The sequence below is a fragment of the Martes martes genome (assembly GCF_963455335.1).
Source record: "Martes martes genome assembly, chromosome: 9".
Lineage (NCBI taxonomy): Eukaryota > Metazoa > Chordata > Mammalia > Carnivora > Mustelidae > Martes > Martes martes.
Window position 1 is genome coordinate 1,038,027 of NC_137896.1, and position 19,160 is coordinate 1,057,186.

At 56.1% G+C, this 19,160-nt stretch overlaps 1 protein-coding gene across 3 annotated transcripts in view; it reads left to right on the plus strand.

Annotated features, from left to right (window-relative positions):
* DIDO1 (death inducer-obliterator 1) overlaps positions 1–19,160 on the plus strand; it is a 50,208-nt gene that overhangs the window by 10,092 nt on the left and 20,956 nt on the right. For 2 of the 3 annotated variants that reach the window (XM_080813446.1, XM_080813445.1), the window contains exons 2-7: positions 6,793–6,959; positions 7,473–7,584; positions 8,344–9,172; positions 9,853–10,174; positions 12,215–12,427; positions 13,353–13,563. In XM_080813446.1, coding sequence (XP_080669572.1) covers positions 8,346–9,172; positions 9,853–10,174; positions 12,215–12,427; positions 13,353–13,563 — 1,573 coding nt within the window. In that variant the 5' untranslated portion in view covers positions 6,793–6,959; positions 7,473–7,584; positions 8,344–8,345. The remainder of the gene's footprint in view (positions 1–6,792; positions 6,960–7,472; positions 7,585–8,343; positions 9,173–9,852; positions 10,175–12,214; positions 12,428–13,352; positions 13,564–19,160) is intronic. The other variant, XM_080813447.1, reaches the window with a different exon arrangement.

Sequence of the window (19,160 nt, forward strand, 5' to 3'; positions counted from 1 at the left end):
CTGCCATTTCATCGTTGGAAATGAGCGCCTTCTCCATAATCACTTGAAGCTGGCTGAGGCAGGGCAGGGGCGGGGTGTGGAGGTGCTGCTGCCATCTTGGTCTTACTGACTGGGAGGGCCTGGAACGGCTTTGGCCTTCGGAGAGCAGTCCTGTAAGGTTACCTTGGAACTCAGGCCTCTCCCACCCTGCGGTCACTGGGGATACCGCAGACCTTTTGTTTCTCTCCTCACATCTGTTGGTATTTATTGGGCTTGGTGTGAAAAGAGGCACATAAACTTGCTCATTTTTAAATAATAAAACTTCACGCACTAACATGAATAACACGGTATATAGAAACTATTTTCTAAGACAAAAACAGTAAGAGGTAGCATTGTTTTGTTTTAAGGTTTTTTTAAATCTCTGACTTCTGGCTTAGTTGACAACAGCTGGATTCTCCAATCTGCACACAGAGGCAGACAGTGGTAACGTCACTTTCATTCAGCTTCTGGAAAGCTCTGCCGTACACTCCTTTAAGTGCCGGTGAGAGAGGTATACATCTTTTGTGTTTGTGCAGATAATTTGACCTCGGGGACCTCCTGAAAGGCCTGTGGACCTCATTTTGGGAACTTCAACTCAAATGTGATTGGAGTTGCTCCTGCTAAGAAAAGAGAACTTCGCAAGAGTTGACTCTAAACTTGAACACCTGCAGAACTGGGTTACTTTTAGGAAGACAGACCCCGTCTTTGGTTTATTTTAATTGACTCAGCTGTGTGTTTGCGTTTTCAAAGAGCATGAGATAAGGACAATTTGTCATTCCAATGCACACCTCATTCCAGTAGACCACCTGCAAGGAAGCAAGGGACCCAGGGCATGACCAAGGTGCTGGCTGGGTGGTAGGGCCCTGAGGCCTCTTTTGGCCTTAAGTCATGTGGCCTGACCGCAGTCTGAGCATGTAAGCAGCCCTTGCGTTGATGGTAGGATGCCCTTTCGCCATACACAGCCTTTCACTGGGGCCTGCCTCCGTGCTGCAGGGAAGATGGGGGTGAGGATGGCCTGCAGTGACTGTGGAATGATCCGGCCTCCCGGGGCGTGAACCCAGGAAACCACAACAGGGTGTGGGGTCCTGGAGCAGTGCCCCCATTGGTGCCGGAAGGGAGTGCCAGCCACCCACCTACTCGGACTGCTGTGGGTATAAAAGCAGTGGGGCGGCCAGTTGGGCAGGGGTCTTCCCTGGAAGATGAGGGTTCTGAATAGCTTTAGGACCTGGAAAGTCATTCTGAGGGGAAACAGCCCCCAAAGTGCTTAGCAGGGACGACTGGCACTTGAATGTCATACGCTCCGGGGAAATGACTGACAGTACCCTCATCCCATCCGTGAGCATACACCCCCTGTCCTTCCTTCTCTCTGTTGGGGAAGGAGGGGAGGAGACTCTGTCTGGGAACCCATCCCGGTGTCATTTTTCGGTATTTAGCAGTAGCTGGACTTGTCCCATAGGGCAGATTTTTTAATGAGCCCAAGAACCTGTACAGTTCGAGGGATCACAAGAGCAAGGCGGTAGCCTTGTCTCAGGAGCACCAGTCCCCCAAGATAAAGGATTCCTATAGTCCCTTGCAGTGTTGAAGACCGTGTTTTTGTCCAGAGACAAAAGGGGAGCTGGCTCTGTTTGCTTGGGCTGCTTTAACAAAAGACCGTGGGCTGGGGGCCTGATAGAAAACCCACGTGCCAGGATGCCTGGGTGGCTCAGTGGGTTAAGCCACTGGGTTCGGCTCAGGTCATGATCCCAGGGTCCTGGAATCGAGTCCCGCATCGGGCTCCTTGCTCAGCGGGGAGCCTGCTTCTGTCTCTGTTTCTGCCTGCTTCTGTGTTCGCACGCACGCTCGCTCGCTCTCACAAATAAATAAATAAATAAAATCTTCAAAAAAAAAATCTTATCAGGAAATTTAAAAAGAAGGAAAGAAGGAAAACCCATGGGGCGCCTGGGTGGCTCAGTGGGTTAAAGCCTCTGCCTTCGGCTCAGGTCATGATCCCAGGGTCCAGGGATCAAGCCCCGCATCGGGCTCTGTGCTCCGTGGGGAGCCTGCTCCCTCCTCTCTCTCTGCCTGCCTCTCTGCTTACTGGTGAGCTCTGTCTGTCAAATAAATAAAATCTTTAAAAAAAAAAAAAGAAAGGGAAAACCCATGTATTTCTTACAGCTCTGGGGGCCCACGGTCAGGGTGCTGGTGTGGTTGGGTCCTGGTGAGGTGTCTTCAGGGTTGCAGCGGGGAGGAGAGCTCTCGGGGCTCTTTTTAAGGGCACTGACACCATTCATGAGCTCTGACGTGATGACCTAAGCGCCTCCCAAAGGCCGCATCTCCTGGTAGTGCCATTACCTTGGCACTGGGTCTCAGCAGGAATTTCAGGGGCTGGGCACACAGTGCAGACCATGGCCAAAGCCTGTCCAAGGTAGCAGTTGGGAGACCGCCCCGTGAAACAGAGAACGGTGAAAGCCTCCTTTCCTGCTCCCTGACCTTGGTGGATGTAACAGGGCTGTTCTGGTAACTGACGCCCATGTAGAGCTGCCCACCAAGGTCACGAGCCTGTGTTCTGCAGTGGAAACTGTCCAGAGAGAGGCCGGGGCCCCTTGCTCACCCCGTGCCAAGCCGGCGCCCCAGCCTCACGGCGGGGCCTGGCTGGGCGCTAGTCCGTAAGAGGAGCTCAGGTAGCACCTTTGGCTTTCTGTCTGCGTACGTGTGAGCGCAAGGTACTAAGAAATTTTAAACCAGGTGGTTTCTAGGTTTCTCTCTATATTCATTTCCTGAGAAGCTTACTGTGCTGGGGATACCGTCACTTCATCAGAATAATTGTAATAATGACCGTGTTTCTCAGGAGCAGCGAAACTTTGAATTAGCTATAAAAGCTCTAAATGTAACACAGTCAAGTCCGGTTCTGTGTAGATGTTCAAATAAACGAAAACTGGATTTCTTAGTTTACTTTGTGGGCCCAAACCTCTCCTGTCTGTGGTCAGAGCACAGGCGGGTGTTTGCTGCTGCAGACCTCCAGGGCGCAGGGCGCAGGGGGAGAGGGAGAGCCTCCCGCCCGTCCTCCAGCTCCGGCGGCGGCCGCGCATCGAACGGTGTGCTGCTGTCGGGGCCTGCTGTGTCGGGCGGAACCGTGGGCCGGTGCTGGTTCGCGGCACTTCTAGGGATGGGGACTGAGTTAGGAGAGTCTCAGTGGGACAGCCTGCCTTCTTTAGTAGTTTGAAGAATTTCGCGTCTTGGCAACCTTCGTCACCCACAGGGAAGGGTTAGTTGGGGGGCCCGCGACCTTCAGTACGAAATATAAACTTGGGCGTGATCTGTCATTTCAAAATCTCCGTTAACAGAGGCAGAAATAAGGCGGCTGCATTGCGTCACATACGTGGCTTCTGGTGGCAGGTTCGAATTGTTCTTTTTGAACATTGGAGGCCGGGTAGGAGGTTCCGAGAGACCGTGTTGGGCCCCCGGTGGGACCGCCGCGCACTTGCGTGTTTCCTTCTTGAGAAGGGGGCCCCGGCTGTGTACTCCTCGTTGTCTCGCTGTGGAGACGGGAGCTTCCTTGTGGTTGCGCGGCCCAGCGTCTTCGAGAAGCTGCTCTCAGGTCCACAGAACCAGAGCGCTCGCGGTGGGCACTCGCCGTGGCTTCTGGAACTGCGCCTTCAGCTTTACAAGAAGGGTTTAAAGTCGCGCATCACTGACGCTTAACAGCTGTGGAGCTTTTGTTTTTAAGAAACCACATCTGACAGCTTAACATTTTGAAAAGTTGGAGACTCTGAAGGGAGAATTTAGTGGTTTTAGAGCAATTCTGTGGAAGGAGATGCTTGGTCCCTTCTGATACTGAAGCAGAGATGGGCTGTTGCTTTATGCGTCTCCGGGGTGTGCTTAACTAGTGGGGGTGTGAGGAGCGTGTCTCGGTGTGTCCCAGGGACGCCCGGGGCTGGCACGGCTGGCACGGTAGCAGTGGCCCATAGAAACCGGTCCAGACAGTGGCATTCCCCTGTGCGGCGTGCTGTGTGCTGCTGAGCCCTCGTTGGTCGTGGAAAATGTGCCATTTGCCCCAAGCGTGTCCTTGGAGAGGTGGCAAGGGCTGTTGGCTCAGTTGTGCCGACCGCTCAGGGCCCTGTCCCATCACTTCACGTTCCCTGTACCCAACGGCAAAGCCCTCCTGTACCCAGAGTAGGCGGGCCCGCCGGAGGAGCCCTTTGCCAGCCCAGCCGCCCCACCCCCACCCCCGGTGGGCCAGCCCTCGTGCTGGGGAGCGTGGACCAGCGCTGGGCTTCAGACCCAGGATTGGGCATTTTCTCAGAGACGATGACCGAGTCTCCAGGAAGCAGTGCAAGAGACTTGTTGCTCATGATAAAATTTGAGCTTCCAAGTGAAAATTACAGTTTTGAAAAGCTCCTGTCCGCCCATCATGAGCTTGGTGGCTTCCCAGTCATTAACAACGTTAGAGGGATGCCCCGGTGGCTCTGGCTCAGGTCAGGATCCTGCTTCTTCGCTCCCTCTGGCCCTCCCCCCGCCACTCTCGCTCTTGGTCTCTCTCTCAAACAAAATCTTGGAAAAAGGAAAAAGAAGAGGACATTTGAGGAGGTGGGTGGTGGCATTGACAACGGTGTGTCTTTGTTGCGGTGATGTGTGCCGTGCGGACCCGTGTCACTCAGCGACGTGCCCGCCGCGCGGGTCACAGGGTTGTGAGTGTGCGCGGTCCCGGCGGGCAGCGCGGAGGCACGGGCAGCTCGCGGCCAGGGTCAGGTCTCGGGCCCCCGCTTGGCGGCTCTCCTCGTGAAGCTCCTGTTGGTTGAATTTCGGCCCCATGTCCGAGAACACCCACAGTTACCTGAAAACTTCCTCAGCTGTAATTTTGGAAAGACCCACCGGTCCCACACGAACAGAAGCTTTTTGGAGCCCCCACTTCTAAGGGTGTAGTGGAGCCCAGAGAGCAGAAGCTGTGAAAAACTGCGTATTCCAGGTGGCGGCCCGGCGTGTGTGGCGGCCGGCTCGGGCTTGGGCTCGGGCTCCGGCTCCGGCTCCGGCTCCGGCTCTGGGTCCGTGCGGCTGGGCGCAGACGCCGCCCTGACCGAGTGCAGGACAGCTCTCCGTTCTTTCGGTGCATTCCATGTGCACCGCCTCTTCTCTTCCCGGAGTCAGGGATGGCCACCTTCCGCTCTGCTCCTCGGGACGGCGCTTCTTACCCCGGTGTGACGTGGGTCCCTGGGCACACCCTCCCTGCCCCGCTGGGTGCTGCCGCCCCGGCCTGCTTGTGTCAGGGGCTCGGCATGGGCTTCTGTTGTTTTGTCTTGATATACACGCTTTTGTTGCAATTGATGAAATTTTTATTAGAATTTCTACATTGAAGAAATGATCAAAATGTCGATTTTGCAACGATAAAGTTGACTTAAGTGAATCAGATGATCTAAAGTGATCTGATCTGTTCTGAAATCTCACTCACAAAAATAACTAGACTTTTTCCTTTTTTTTTTTTTAAAGATTTTATTTATTTGACAGAGATCACAAGTAGGCAGAGAGGCAGGCAGAGAGAGAGAGGAAGAGAAGCAGGCTCCCTGCTGAGCAGAGAGCCCGATGTGGGGCTCGATCCCAGGACCCTGAGATCATGACCCGAGCCGAAGGCAGAGGCTTTAACCCACTGAGCCACCCAGGCACCCCGATTTTTTCCTTTTTTAATTCGTGATTCAGAACTCAAACCCAGAAATGTGTTTATTTCTCAGGTAAATGCATATTTAAATTTTTCATTCCTGAGTCCTTTGTTTTGTAAACACTCAGTGTTATGATATACAGAAGGAAAGTTTAGTTTCTCCTGGGAAGGAAAGGCATCTGAATATTGCAGCCTTGATTTGAAATGCGTTTACCACATATGAGAGATTTGATGGTTGTGGTGGTGGATTTGGTTAGTGGAATGGGCACTGTCTCTTTAAGAGGAGATGCCTTGGAATGTTTGTCTTTGTTCTGGGGTCCCTAAGGAGACCACAACTAGCTGTGCCCACCTGGAGTGCCCACCTGGAGGCAGGAGGGCAAGAGCGGTGGAGGCGAGGGCTCGCCAGGAGAGGGGTTGGGAGGGACCCTGGGGGCCAGAGTGTGAAATGTGTGAAAAGAGCAGTATTGAGGATCTGTCCAGGAGCAGAGGCCTGTTCGGTGCGCATTCCAACTAGGTATGAGTTTTTTGCAGGACTATAATTTAGGAGAACTTTTTTAGATTCATGTAGATGAAATATACCACATCAATATTAAGTAATTATGAGGCCCCCAAAATCTTTCTTGGGCTTTTAACTAAATGATGGCATATCTCCAGTATTAAGAATTTGTAAGTACTTCTCTCCGTGGATGATTTTGTTCAGGCTTTTCGTGTTTTTCTCTGTGTTTGGCTTTATCAAGCCGAGCCCATCTCAAAAGTAGGATCATACTTGGAAAGCCGCTGATGAGCCGCGCCTGGTTTTGAAGCCGCCATGCTGCGGGGGCCGCTGCGCTTGCCACAGCAGCCTTCTCCCCGCCCCCCGCCCCGGGGGACCGGCCAGCACCTGGCGCCCCTCCGAGACCGGCCGAGCCACGCTCCATCCCAGTGCGGTCGCATGTCTTCCTTCTGCACAAGTCCTTAAAAAGGGGGGCTGTGTTCTTGCCTTTCCCTCTCTTTTTCTTTTTCTTCCCCCACCCCAACTCCCTGAGTGGGTCACAGTTTATGACATACGTCCAGATAATAGATTACTTGGGAAGTTTGATGCTTTTTTTCCTTTTTAAATATTACAGTTACTTGAATCTATAAATAATTTTCTTATTTTCTTTCAGGCGCGTTCTCCGTGGGAACAGTCTTGAGGTGATCTTTACTGTTCCCCGTGGCCAGTGACGGACAGCAGCAGTGTCGGAGGCCGGGCTGTGCTTGTGGGGCAGGCGAGCCCGTCCGTCAGGCGGTCGGACCTCTGGAGAAGGCGTCGGAGCGTCTGGGGTCGGGGCAGGTAACACGGCACTGGTGGCAGCATCAGTGACACAGTTTTCTCTTAGTGGGTTTGAAGTCTTGTGTCCTGTTTCTGAAGTGCCATTTTACGTGAAGAAACAGGCGGTCTGACGTTCGCACGTGGTATGACGTAGCATGTTTAGCCCTGAGGTGTAGGTGAACGTTCGGCCACGTGCTGAGCATTTTTACTCAGGGCACTCTTCCATTTTTCCACTGGCTTTTTCTTGGTGCAAGTACTTGACGTTTTAAGCTGTCTTCGGTGACAGGTGTGTTTGTTGAGGAGAGTTTTCCCCGCGCAGCATCTCAGGACCAGAAAAGTGGTGTGGTCCTTGCTGGCGCACGTGCTGGTGTCACAGCCGCTCCCGAAAGCTTCCGCGTGGCCTGGGAGCCGGCCGGCCAGGCTCGAGAGGGGAGGGTCCCTAGAGCCAGCAGGAAACAGGAAGTAAAAGAAAAAACAAAAAAACAAATCTGGTGGCGTGTGGTTTTGAGTTTTGTGTATTTTGTATTTTTGAAGGTTTTCGTCCCAGCACAGTCCTTCCCCTGCGACGGAATGTGGCATAAAGGCTGAGTCAGCGTTAGCGTTCGATGCGAATGAAGCCTGGCTAGCCTAGAGAACAGTTTTCAAGGTACATACTGTCCTTTTCAGGTCTCCTCACGAGCCCAGTGCTTTAGTAGCCTGTCAGGGAGAAAGGATGTTTGCACGGAAAGCTCTTCCCCGTGTCGTCATTTTCTAAAGCGGCCAAGTTACTGTCGCTGCGTGACAGCCAGCCCAGAGTCGGGGCTCGGGAGTCCGGGCAGGCTCTAGCCTGGCGACCCTTAGCTCCTCCGGGGGCCTGTGGGGGAGGACGCTGGCACTCGCGCCACAGCAGGCCTGGGGTGCCCTTCTCTCTAGCAGGGTGGTTGGACCACTTAACACAGCAGCTCGGGGCCCCGCGACCCGGGACGGAAGCAGCTGGGCCTCGAGCCGGCCTGGCTCTCCGTCCTCTGTGCCAGGGTGTTGGGGGGTGGGGACGGGTGCGAGGCGCCTCCCAGCACTGCAGCCCTGCTCCGCTCACGCCCTCACAGCGCCCAGCTGAGTGCTGGGGGGACAGGCTTGAGTCGCTGGCTGCGGTTGTGTACTGAGCGCTAGATGCATGACCGTTGACTTCTGTCCGGGGTCCCCCCAGATCTTCTCTCACGCTACCTCTCAGGAAACCCTGATCGAGAGAACTCATTTGAATCGACACCTTCACTTTGTGTCGGCAGAAGGCGGTGGTTTGATGCGCAGGCGCGCTCCCTCCGCGTGAGTCCGAGGCCCTTTGTGTTCGCGGCTCAGGGGCTCGTTCTTTGCCAAGAAATGTCACCCCGTTAACGTGGCTCATGGCTTGGTTCCCTTTCACCACTAGGTATGGATGAGAAGGGGGATCCGAGAAATGAGGAGGTGCCCAAGGCCATCAAACCCACCAGCAAAGAGTTCAGGAAGACGTGGGGCTTTCGAAGGACCACCATTGCCAAGCGAGAGGGCGCTGGGGATGCCGACCTAGACGCCCCGGAGCCGCAGCCCCAGCAGCAGCAGAGCCTCTCCTTGCGACGGAGCGGGAGGCAGCCGAAGCGGACGGAGCGGGTAGAAGAGTTTCTCACGACGGTCCGGCGAAGGGGAAGGAAGAACGCGCCCGTCTCCCTCGAGGATTCCAGCGAACCAGCGTCTTGTCCCGTCACGGATGTGGAGACGGCGTCTGAAGGGAGCGTGGAGAGCACCTCTGAGGGGAAGGGCGGGCCCCCGTCGGGCTCCGCGGGCGATAAGGAACGACCGGCTGCCTCCGTGAAGGCCAAAGGAGGTGAGGACGAGGACGACACCTCTGACAGCGACAGCGATGGGTTGACTTTGAAAGAACTTCAGAACCGCCTGCGAAGACAGCGGGAACAAGAAGCGGCCGACAGGCCCCCCAAGAGCCGCCTGAGGAAGAAGCGCCGGGAGCAGGATCCCACGCGGGCCGCGGACGTGGAGGCGGGCGGCGCCGCGGAGGGCGCGCTGCCCCGCCAGCAAGAGCCCGAGGCTGGGCAGGGCGCGGCGTCCCAGGCTGAGAGGGACGGCGGAGACAGAGAGCCGGAAGGGAAGGCCGCTCAGGGAGTCGACGGTGGAGACCCCAGGGACGTGGGCAGGCAGAAGCCCGAGTGTGAGGCCTATGAGCCCAACGCCCTGTACTGCATCTGTCGTCAGCCACACAACAACAGGTAGGCCACGGTATGGGGGTGCGCTGGTGGCCCCCGGCGTCCAGAGAGATCCAGGGCATGAAAATGGCAAGGGAGGGTTCTGTTCATTTTGAGGGGACGCCTTCCGGAGCTGGGCTGCATGAGTGACTCACTCAGTTGGATGAACGAGGCATTGGCCGGGGCGGATGGTGGGCAAGCCACAGAAGGGGAGGGACTTTCTGTAGCCACACAAGGCCCCCCACTGCCGCTGTGGGTCGCGGGGGAGGACGCATGAGGCCGTACAGACTCAGGCGCTCCTGTCGTAGACGGGTGTTGGACACACCGCCCTAGACTGTCCCGGGGGGGCACTCGTGAGCAGGCTGTGGTCGGGCCGCAGCTTCAGCACCTGGAGCCCGTCTGCGTGCTGGGCCGTGTCAGGGAGCCACTGTTTGCTGTGTTCGGTGGGACAGAGCGACGTGCTGGTCCGTGGGGATGAGGGCGGGGTCTCCGGGCGGGAGTGCCGTGAAGCCTGTAGCTCTCGCTCAGAAGGCTTCCTTCAGGAGAAAGTCAAGAGAAGGGCTTGACTTTGAATTGTTCTTTGTTCTCTGCTTTTTTGTATTTTGCTTTTTTCATAATGTGTTAAAACCTGAATTCAGCCTTTTAATAAGTCTGAAACCATTTATCGAGTTTTACGTTCCTGATGCCAGTGTTTACAATTTGAGGTTCATGATTTGCTGCGACCGGTGCGAAGAATGGTTTCATGGCGACTGCGTGGGCATCTCCGAGGCCCGGGGACGGCTCCTCGAAAGGAATGGCGAAGATTACATCTGCCCCAACTGCACCATCCTGCAGGTGCAGGACGAGCCGAACTCGGAGAGCGCAGAGCAGCAGGAGGCCAAGGGCCCGCCCACGGACGTGGACGGCACGGACTGCACGAGCATGGGGACGGTGGAGCAGAAGTCCGGCGAAGACCAGGGGATAAAGGGTAGAATTGAGAAAGCTGCGAACCCAAGTGGCAAGAAAAAGCTCAAGATATTCCAGCCTGTAAGTACTCGTCTGCGAGGCCAGGGATAGACGGGGACGATGTAGATCTCGGGCTCCTGGCGGCAGAAACGTCAGGACTCCGACAGTTGGTCTTTCTTTCAGAGCAGGTTGGGTTTTTCCTTCCAGATGGGGTTGCATCTGCCACGGGCTGGGCAGGCAGTCTCCCCTGCACGTGGCTTCGTGGGCCTCCTGCGCTCTGTGCTCCTGCAGGACAGCGTGACGGGCCTTTTTTTAAGTCTTAATCGGCCTCCTGTACCGTTAGTATCGAGTTAATGTTTTCCTTAAACAGACTCTTCTTTTTTTTTTTTTTTTTTTTAAGATTTTATTTATTTATTTGACAGAGATCACAAGTAGGCAGAGAGGCGGACAGAGAGAGAGGAAAGAGTGGGGCTCGGTCCCGGGACCCTGGGATCATGACCTGAGCCAAAGGCAGAGGCTTTAACCCACTGAGCCACCCAGGCGCCCCAAACAGACTCATTTTTTAAAGTTAGTTTTTCCTTGAATTTTTTTTTTGGAACGTCAATTCACGTACACATAGTGACAGAATTATTAGGAGTTCCTGAAGTAAACGTGCACCTGTTTGACCTGACCCCATCGTCCTCGGAGAGCTGGTGGTCTCGCAGCTGTCTTGCTGTGAGACACTGAGAGCAGTGCTGGCGACCTGAGCCTCCCGGGGCGGCGGGGGTGGGGGGGGCACACCACTTCCTCCTTGGCCTCCAAGGCACCTCCCTCAGCTGCCACTGGCCTCCCCCTCTGGAACACTCGGGCACTCGCTAGTAGGGCCGTGGCTTTTCCTTTGTCATCAGCTTCTGATGTTGAGGAACACTCACGGGCTCTCGTGGCACGTTCCCCCAAGTCCTCGGAGTCCCTACACAGCCTTGAATTGGAAGCCTGTGCTCGGGCCTTGGGCGTGCAGAAGCTTTGAGAGTTGTGAGACCCTCGCGGCGGAAGTGCTGTGAGGTCTGGATCATTCAAGCAGTAGCGTGGAGACACACTGAGGGGGGGTGACGGTTATTCGTATCTCATTGGGTCATTAAGAAAAATTCGTGGAAATGGAACAGTGGGAAAAGTCACCCCAATACCGTGTCTTTATTTTTGACGTTTGAGGCTGCATAAGCTTATATTTATTCTTGGTCAGACTTGGATTCTGTGGAAGAAAAACAGTGTCGGAACACCAAGGTGAAGACACTAGATTCGGCTCAAGTATGTCTGAGGGCTGGGTTTGGTCTCGCGAGAGCCCCCACGCTGCCCGACCGGGGAGCCGGCCTCAGCGGCCTCCCACAGCGCGCACTTACTAGCTTCCACGGGGCGGAAGCCTGGGCCTGGCTTAGCCGGTCTCTGCACAGGGTCTTCAGGGAGGGCACCCCCGTGCCAGCGGAGGCTGAGGTTTCCTCAGGGGCTCGGTTGGGCAAGGACCCACCCCTGCAAGGTTCCGGTGGTTTTGTGTGTGCGCGTGCCCTGTGCGGGGCTGAGCAGTCCTGAGTCGCCCGTCGTGTGTCTGAGACTCACGTTGAGGGGGTGTTCCTGGGTTTGGTCCGGTAGCCTCACCCTCAGAGCCTCGCCACCAGGGCCCCCCACACGGCCCTCTGCTCCTTCACAACCAGTGGTGGAGTCTTCTCTCTACTGCAAGGCCCAGTCCCTCTTCGGACATTTTCTGTTGATGAAACAGACCCTTTCCTTGGCTGCGAATCCTCTCGTTAGCATCCTTAGTTGCATCCCCAGAGCTCCATGTCTGCCCTGCACCGGGACCGAGCTCTGGGTGTGAAACCCCATGGTGTTGAAAAGTCCCCGGAGCCTGTGGGCCAGGGCAGAGCCCGGGGCCCACCTCCCAGCCCTGCAGTTACCGTGAGGGCCCTGCCGCGGGGCAGAGCGGGGCAGGCGCTCTAAAGAAGCAGGGACACGTTCTTATCGGCGTGGAAGATGCCGCTCGCGTGTCCGTTAGAAATCGTGAGCCCCGAGGCGTGACCAGGAAGTTGGGGAGCGCGGGGGCCTGCTGGAGCGGGAGGGACGCTGCTGGAGCCCACGCGTTCTGTCCCACAGGTAGCCGAGGCGCCCGGGGCCTCGAAGTGTATCGGGCCCGGGTGTTCCAGCGCGGCGCAGCCGGACTCGGTTTACTGCAGCAGTGACTGCATTCTCAAGCACGCCGCGGCGACGATGAAATTTCTCAGTTCAGGTAAAGAGCAAAAGCCAAAACCTAAAGAAAAGACCAAGACGAAGCCAGAGAAGCTCATTCTCCCAAAATGTAGCGTCCAGGTAAGTCGATCCAGTCCAGCCGTTTGAGCTGTTGAAGTGGGACGTGTCTGTGTGCCATGTGCGCGCCGCGGGCTGGCATGGTGTGTCGGCTTGCAGGGCATGGGGCACAGCAGGTACACACCGAGCGCCGCTGCCGCCCGCGCACTTGGCCTCCAGCCTCGCACGCTTGCTCTGTCATTACTCGGATGTTGTCTCCCCGCTCGGGGAGGCAGGTGCCGGAGCTGAGCCCTCCATCCAGGTGCCGGCACTTGTCAGGGACCAGCTGGGGTTTGCCAGGGTCTGTGTGGCACTGAGATTTGCAGGCGGCCCAGAGTGGGGAATGGGTCTTGGGTGGCCAGACTGTGCCTCGCCTTGAGTCCTGGCTTGCGGACCTGTCTCTCTGCTGTGCCTTATGCGACTCAGGAATAGTCGCGGCTGCTTCGGGAGTCGCCCAGAGTTCTAGCTCAGGTCTGTGGGCCGCATTGCAGCCCCGTTACATCTGTGATGAGCAAGGCCTAAGCAGTGCCGTCTGGGGAGCCCGGCCCGCTGTTTGAGTGCTGGCTTGGCCTGTAGATGGTGTGGTTTGTACGGCTGCTGGTTCTGAGTCCCTGGACCCCCAGAGCAGCGGTTGCCGCTGTGCAGAGGCCGTGCTGACCGTGCCGAGCGCCTGGCACAGGAGGCGGGACATCGCCTGCCTCCAGTCTCCCAGTGTCCCCAAGCCTTGCCTGGCACCCAGGTCCTTGTTTGCGACCATCCCTCCACGTCGCTTGGATGTGCAAGGGTAGCCCAGCCCTGCTGCTGAGCAGATGCAGAGCCCAAGGTCGGGGTGGTGAGGGGCCTCTCGTGACCCTGACCGTAGAGCATATCGTGACCTTCGTTGCGGAGCGTGATGAGCGGGGTCTCCTTTTTAACCTCCTTAATGATTGGGGTTTTGCTGGTTATCCAGGCAGGCATTAGAATCTCTGCTGTGCACAAGAGACCGGCTCCGGACAAGAAAGAGAACACCGTGAAGAAGGCGCTGGTGGCCCCGTCAAGGAGTGAGGTCCTCGTGAAGGAAGCAGCCAGTGAAGGCACGCCGTCCTGGGCGAGTGACCACAATTACAATGCAGTAAAGCCGGAACAGACTGCTGCTCTCTGGCCGCCACTGTTGTATAAATGTATGTATCACTTAGGGGTAGCGCCTGGACCCTTCCTGGTCTTTCTGGACAGCTGTCACTCAGGCCTGTCCAGGACCAGGAGCTTTAGCCGTGTTTAATGCTGCACCTGCAAAGATGGAAGCAGGTGCCCGAGCCCCGTGCGCCCCCTCAGTCTGTCGGCCCTTCCTATGAGTACAAACCTCACAAAGCTGTACAAACCTCGTGGCTAAACGTCTCACCTGGCAACCAGTGTCTTTAATCTCCATCACTTTCACTGTCAGGCTCTGGTAAGTATCGGTGTGGTCTTCGGCGAGGTCACGCTGGGTAAACGCGCTCCCGGCATCCAGACTGGCCACGCAGCCCTTGCAGGCTCACCACAGCCCCACTGGCTTAGGGGTCTGTCCAGCTCATCTAGTCTCCGCGCACTCGCTGCCTCTTGCGGGAATCCACTTCTGCAGATAGGATCCACCTGACACTCGACTCAAGTGTGGTTTTTCAGGAGTTACGTTATTTTTGATCCAACAGGAATTTGTGTGTGTGTGCAACTCACATACTACACACACACACACACACACACACACACACACACACACACACACGTATGTACGTATGTTCAAGTTTTAAAGGCTGTTTGCTACTGCATATGCTCCAAGGTAAGTGAGTGTGATGTGCTGGCCCTTGGAGCAGTGCCCTCCCTGCAGGGAGCGCGCCCGCAGTAACCGGGACCTGACTCTGTCCCGGAGGCTTGCACTGTCGGGTCAGAGCCGCCTCGCCCCCAGACTGGTCCCAAAGCTGCGTAGGGCCCTGCTCTAGATCGTGCAGTTGGCTCCTCTCTCCACTCTGGCTTCTCAGCCAAGCACCCCAAACTTAAATTTTGGAAATTTAAATTGGTCCATAGGACACATGTTATGCTATTACTAAGATTATTTTCACTCAGTTTTAATTTATGTCGTCTTATGTTTTGTGCCTTTTAGAAAAGTACCAAAAGGCGCATAGCTTTAAGTTCAAGACCGTGGGCGTGTGCCACACTGTCCCGTGGCCGGCACTCCCGCAGGGCCATGCTAGAGCCGACGGGGTTGGGGAGCTGTGGGAGTGACCCCAGACCTGCAGGGGTGGGTGGGATGGGGGGAGTTGGAGGGAGCTGTTCCATTGCAGGGTGAACTGGGTGCTGGATTAAAATGAGTCCCTGACACACCTCAGGCGGTTGGAGCTACTTCCACGCTAACAGCACATCTCAGACCTTCAACAGAGCACCTTGACGAGTCCCGCGTGCACCTCAGTAAGCACCGCGGACCAGCGAGCACGCGGGTGGGGAGCACTCGCTTTGGAGTCTCGTGCGTCAGTGCTCGGAGTTGGTCACAGGCACATAACAGAACGAAACAGCGGTGGGGGCTTGGGAACCCCGGAAGCCCTGGGTGGCGGGCTTCAGTACGGCTCCGTACCAGCCAGGCCCGGAAAGCTGCTGCGAGGCTCCCGGTGTGCACGGGGAGGGGGAAACAGGGATGGCTCCTGTCCCCGGGTTCTTCGCCTCACTTGGCCTTTGAGGGGAATGGAGGCCACGAGGAGGCCTGCTTCTCTGCCCCCTCCCTCCTGCCTGCCCTTCCTGCTGCTCCGCTCCTCGCCGAAGCTGGAGCTGCTTCAGTAGACAGAGCTGGGACCGGTGACCGCCGGCCGTTTCAGCACACTCACATCTCACAATTAAAGTCGGCGGATACCCAAGGTGGATAGCACGCATAAGGGACATATTTTTTAGCTAGTTGCTTCTGATCCTTTTTTGTTATCCCAGAATTGTCATCTTCCAGTCATTGGTAAAATACGCGACTTCAGACTCGGTGAGTAGCAGTCGTGTCTCCGCCTCTCCCCCAGACCCATCACCTCACAGTTGTGGGGCATCAGGCAGCACGCATACACACAGCAGAACCCTGTGTCCCCACAAGGACCCCCCACCTGCCTTTCTAGCTGGCTGCAGAGCATGTTGTTCTGGGTTGGGGTGGCTAGATTTGGGGTACAGCTGGTACTGGGACCTTTGTTAGAAGGAAGCATTCATTCCTACATTGACCTGGGTACATGTTAAGTCTGTGGGTATGTCCCCCATTCTGCCACAGTGCCCACTGCTGAGGGAGGGACCCTGCCCGGGAGGCACCCTAGACTTTCCCCTCCCCCCCCAGGCCCCTGCTGCTGACCTTGGGTCGTGGGGAGTCACAGCTGTCCGTGAACAGGGTGTGAGGAGACCTCCCATGGAACAGACAGGGACTGGGAAGCTCGCTCTGCTGCTCCCACAAGAGGACCCGCAGATACTTTGTGTCCCAGGTGGCACGGTTCACAGATGACAGTTCTCACTGGTCTCTGCGCGGCTGCTTCTCACATGTAGAACCCACTGCCGCTTTATTGACTACGTCCCTCAATCACCACGTGTCTTTGTTTCGATGACCTTATTTTTTTCTGTTCTTTTTCAATGTTGGGTCAACTTGCTGTTGTCAAGGCATGAAGAGAAAGGGGCTAAACATTTTTTTCTAAAATGTCCCTGACGTGTTAGCATTTGGAAGTGGAGTTCTGATGCTTGTAGGCACAATTCCTGGTATCTGGGACCCCCTAAGTGGCTCATTAGGGGACTTAAAACACTGGGATTCTGAACAGATCTTGACTGGAAAGTGAGATTTCTACAGTTTCGTCTAGCTTTGAGAGAAAGCAAGACCCTAACAACCGGGACTCGCAGCCTCACAAGCTCTGGTAAAGCAGTCTGCCGCAGATAGAAGCGTTTCCCCTGTAAGTTCGTGGGCACGCCACTCGGACGGGCCACCTGCTTGTGCAGTGCAACAAGGAGAATGTGGATTGCCACGGGGATGACGGGGAGCGGCTGCAGAGGCGCGCTTCCGAAGTTCTGAGTGGAAACAAGTTTCCTGTAATAAATATGCAGGGGGTGCTGGGACCTGGGAGTATCTCGTAGAAACGTACATCCTTACCTGTGAGCGGTTAGGGTTGTATCAGTTACGTGAGCCATTTTCAACCTATTCCAGAATCGTCATTGGCAATAAAATATGGTTGGGGACAAAGCAGACCTGGTACATCTGAACCAAGGTTCTCCCCCCGCCCCCGCCCCCGTTAGAGGGAAATCCAGAACTTCTACTGAGAAAGGGTGCAGCTTGACCACCCTTTTAATGCTGGCCGTGCGCCTGGGGTTTCCGTGGTGCTCAGTGATGATGTTTAGGTATTTCGGACTCCCCACGTCTTGTGAGCTCAAAACCAAAACAAACAAACTGGGTAACTTTAGAAAGATCAGGTCAGGGAAAGGTTTCCCACATACATGGACTTGAACATTGGAGATGAAACTGCCAGTAGCGCCCAGTGCTGTCCCCGCAGTTGTGCAGCAGCCGCTGGAAGTTTCCAGGATTGGCTCCCTCCACCTGCCCTCCGGTGAACTTTATGTGGCCGTGGGGAGCTGTGGCTCTACTGTGATGTCCAAAGACATACTATAGGAAGTCCCTTTGGTGGCATCTGTGTCGATGCCCCCGTAACCCCTCCAATGTGGCACACAAGTTTTACAGGGCCCTTGCATTAAGTGGGAGCATTCTTAAGGTGAAGTTGCATCCCCTTGCACGTGGCTGTATTATTTGCTTCTGCAAACCAAAGAAGTTTACCTGAAGTGAAGGCTGGGCCCTCTTCTAGTGCCAAGAACCTGGAGAAATTCAGCCAGAAGCACACAAAGGTAACTGCTGTGGGGCCCTGACTCTGGTCTGCACAGGGCCAGCGGCCTTGGGGTTTTCTGTGGAATGGGACCCTTTGGGACAAGGGATGGGTAGAAGGGCCAGTGAGCTCTTCTAACAAGCCCTCAGCCCCCTAGGTATGTGTTGGATGAACTAGTAGACAGTTGGGGTACAATGGTAACGGGTTAAAATTTCACCTTATTAAAAGTATGGTCATGCCTGTTAACCAGTTGGAGAGCTCTCGGGAAAGCAGCAGCTCCGCTCCCAAGCGAGTCTCGGGCCCCGCATCCACTCCGGCTTGGACAGCGGGCCGCTCACCGGATCCCAGTCATGTAGTCGAGAAGAGCGAAGGACCACCTGTCTCCCCACACGGCCTCGGTCCCGTTTTGTCTGCGTGGTTCGTGTGGAAGGACAGCCTGGCTGGTTCTGTAGGTCACCCCTCCAGCCTGACTCGGGCTTCGGGCTCATTTTCAGAACGCGGGGAGTGGAGCTGTTACAGTGAGGAAGGGGGACTCGCTTCCAGGTATAGACTTGGGGGCGGTTTTGGTTTTACAAGTGGAGAGTTCTGTTCCTCTCTCCACTAAGGTGTAAGTCGCTCATACACTGGACATCAGGAAGAAAAAAGCCTTGAAAAGCTTTGTGGAGCCCAAGCCAAGACTGTGCCTGGGGGTCTACGTAACGACGAGGCCTGGTCTGAAGACTGTCAGGATGTAGCTTGGGCTTTCTTGAGTGTTAATTTGGGGATTATACATGGTTTTTGATGCAGAAGCAAATTGGTACTTGATTATGCTTCCAGGAAAAAACTCACTTTAAACATTTTAAGCAAAGGCACATAAAGCAGGATGGTTTTCTCTTGCCACTGTTAATTTGACTTTCACACCAGGAGAAATCTTGCCAGTCAGAATTGAAGTGGGAAACTTCGTTGCGCACGTGTCACCCTGAGCTGAGCGTAGAGCTGCCGTCCCAGCCAGCAGAATGCACAGCCCAGCGCATGGGGGACCTAGCGGGAGCGAGGGGGGCGCGTGGAGGTGGCTGGTGGTGTGAAGCAGGGGCTGAGTTTCGGAGCCAGTGGGGAGGGAACACGTGGCGTCTCAGTTGGGGCCTTTGGGGCCTCGCCTGCCCCGTGGAATGCGCCCAGGCTTGAACCCTTGTCACACCAGAAGCCCGCTGTGCTTTCTCCGGCTTCTACAGCCAGTTCCTCTAGGCAGTGAGCCCACCTGAGCCCGGGGGCTTTAATCTGGGGACTTGGGGGTAGACTAGTACTAGTGGGGGCAGGACCAGAGCTCAGACGGTTTAAAGCAACTTGCCGCTGCTCTGAGGGTTTCCCACCGGCCCCAGTGAAGGGTCGTCCCTAGATGTGGGTGTCTGGGGCTGCCGGGCTTTGCCAGCCGGAACCTCACCTGAGCAGCTGTGACTGCCTCTGGTGGAGACGGGTGCTCCCGGCTCCGCGGAGGCCCACCAGTGCCACCCAGTGGCCAGCGATGCCGCCGCACCACTGCCGCCTGGCCCTTGGACAGGGCCCCAGTCTTGGGCTTGTTGGGAAGTTGGCTGGTTCGAGTGCCTGCAGACCCGCCGCGCTCAGCTAGGCCGCACCCAGAAGGGCTCGTCTCTGTTACAGACGAGTGGCCGGAACCAGCACGGTCCTTTCCATCTGGGGCGATGGCCCGACTCACGGGGGCTGCTGCTCCTGTAGCTGCTGAGGTCCTGCCTGTCCTGGTGCTGTGACAACCCTGCCCTTCCCCACAAGAAGGCCCCAGGGCGTGAGAGCTACAGGAGGCTTTGCCGCCAGGGTGACAGGCTCGGCCCGCTCCCTGCAGGCTGCCTCCCACACAGGGCAGCTTCGGGGGGATTCGGGCCCCTCTTTGCTGGCCAGAGTCCTACACTGCTTGGGGGCATCCACTGTCCCCTGGAGAC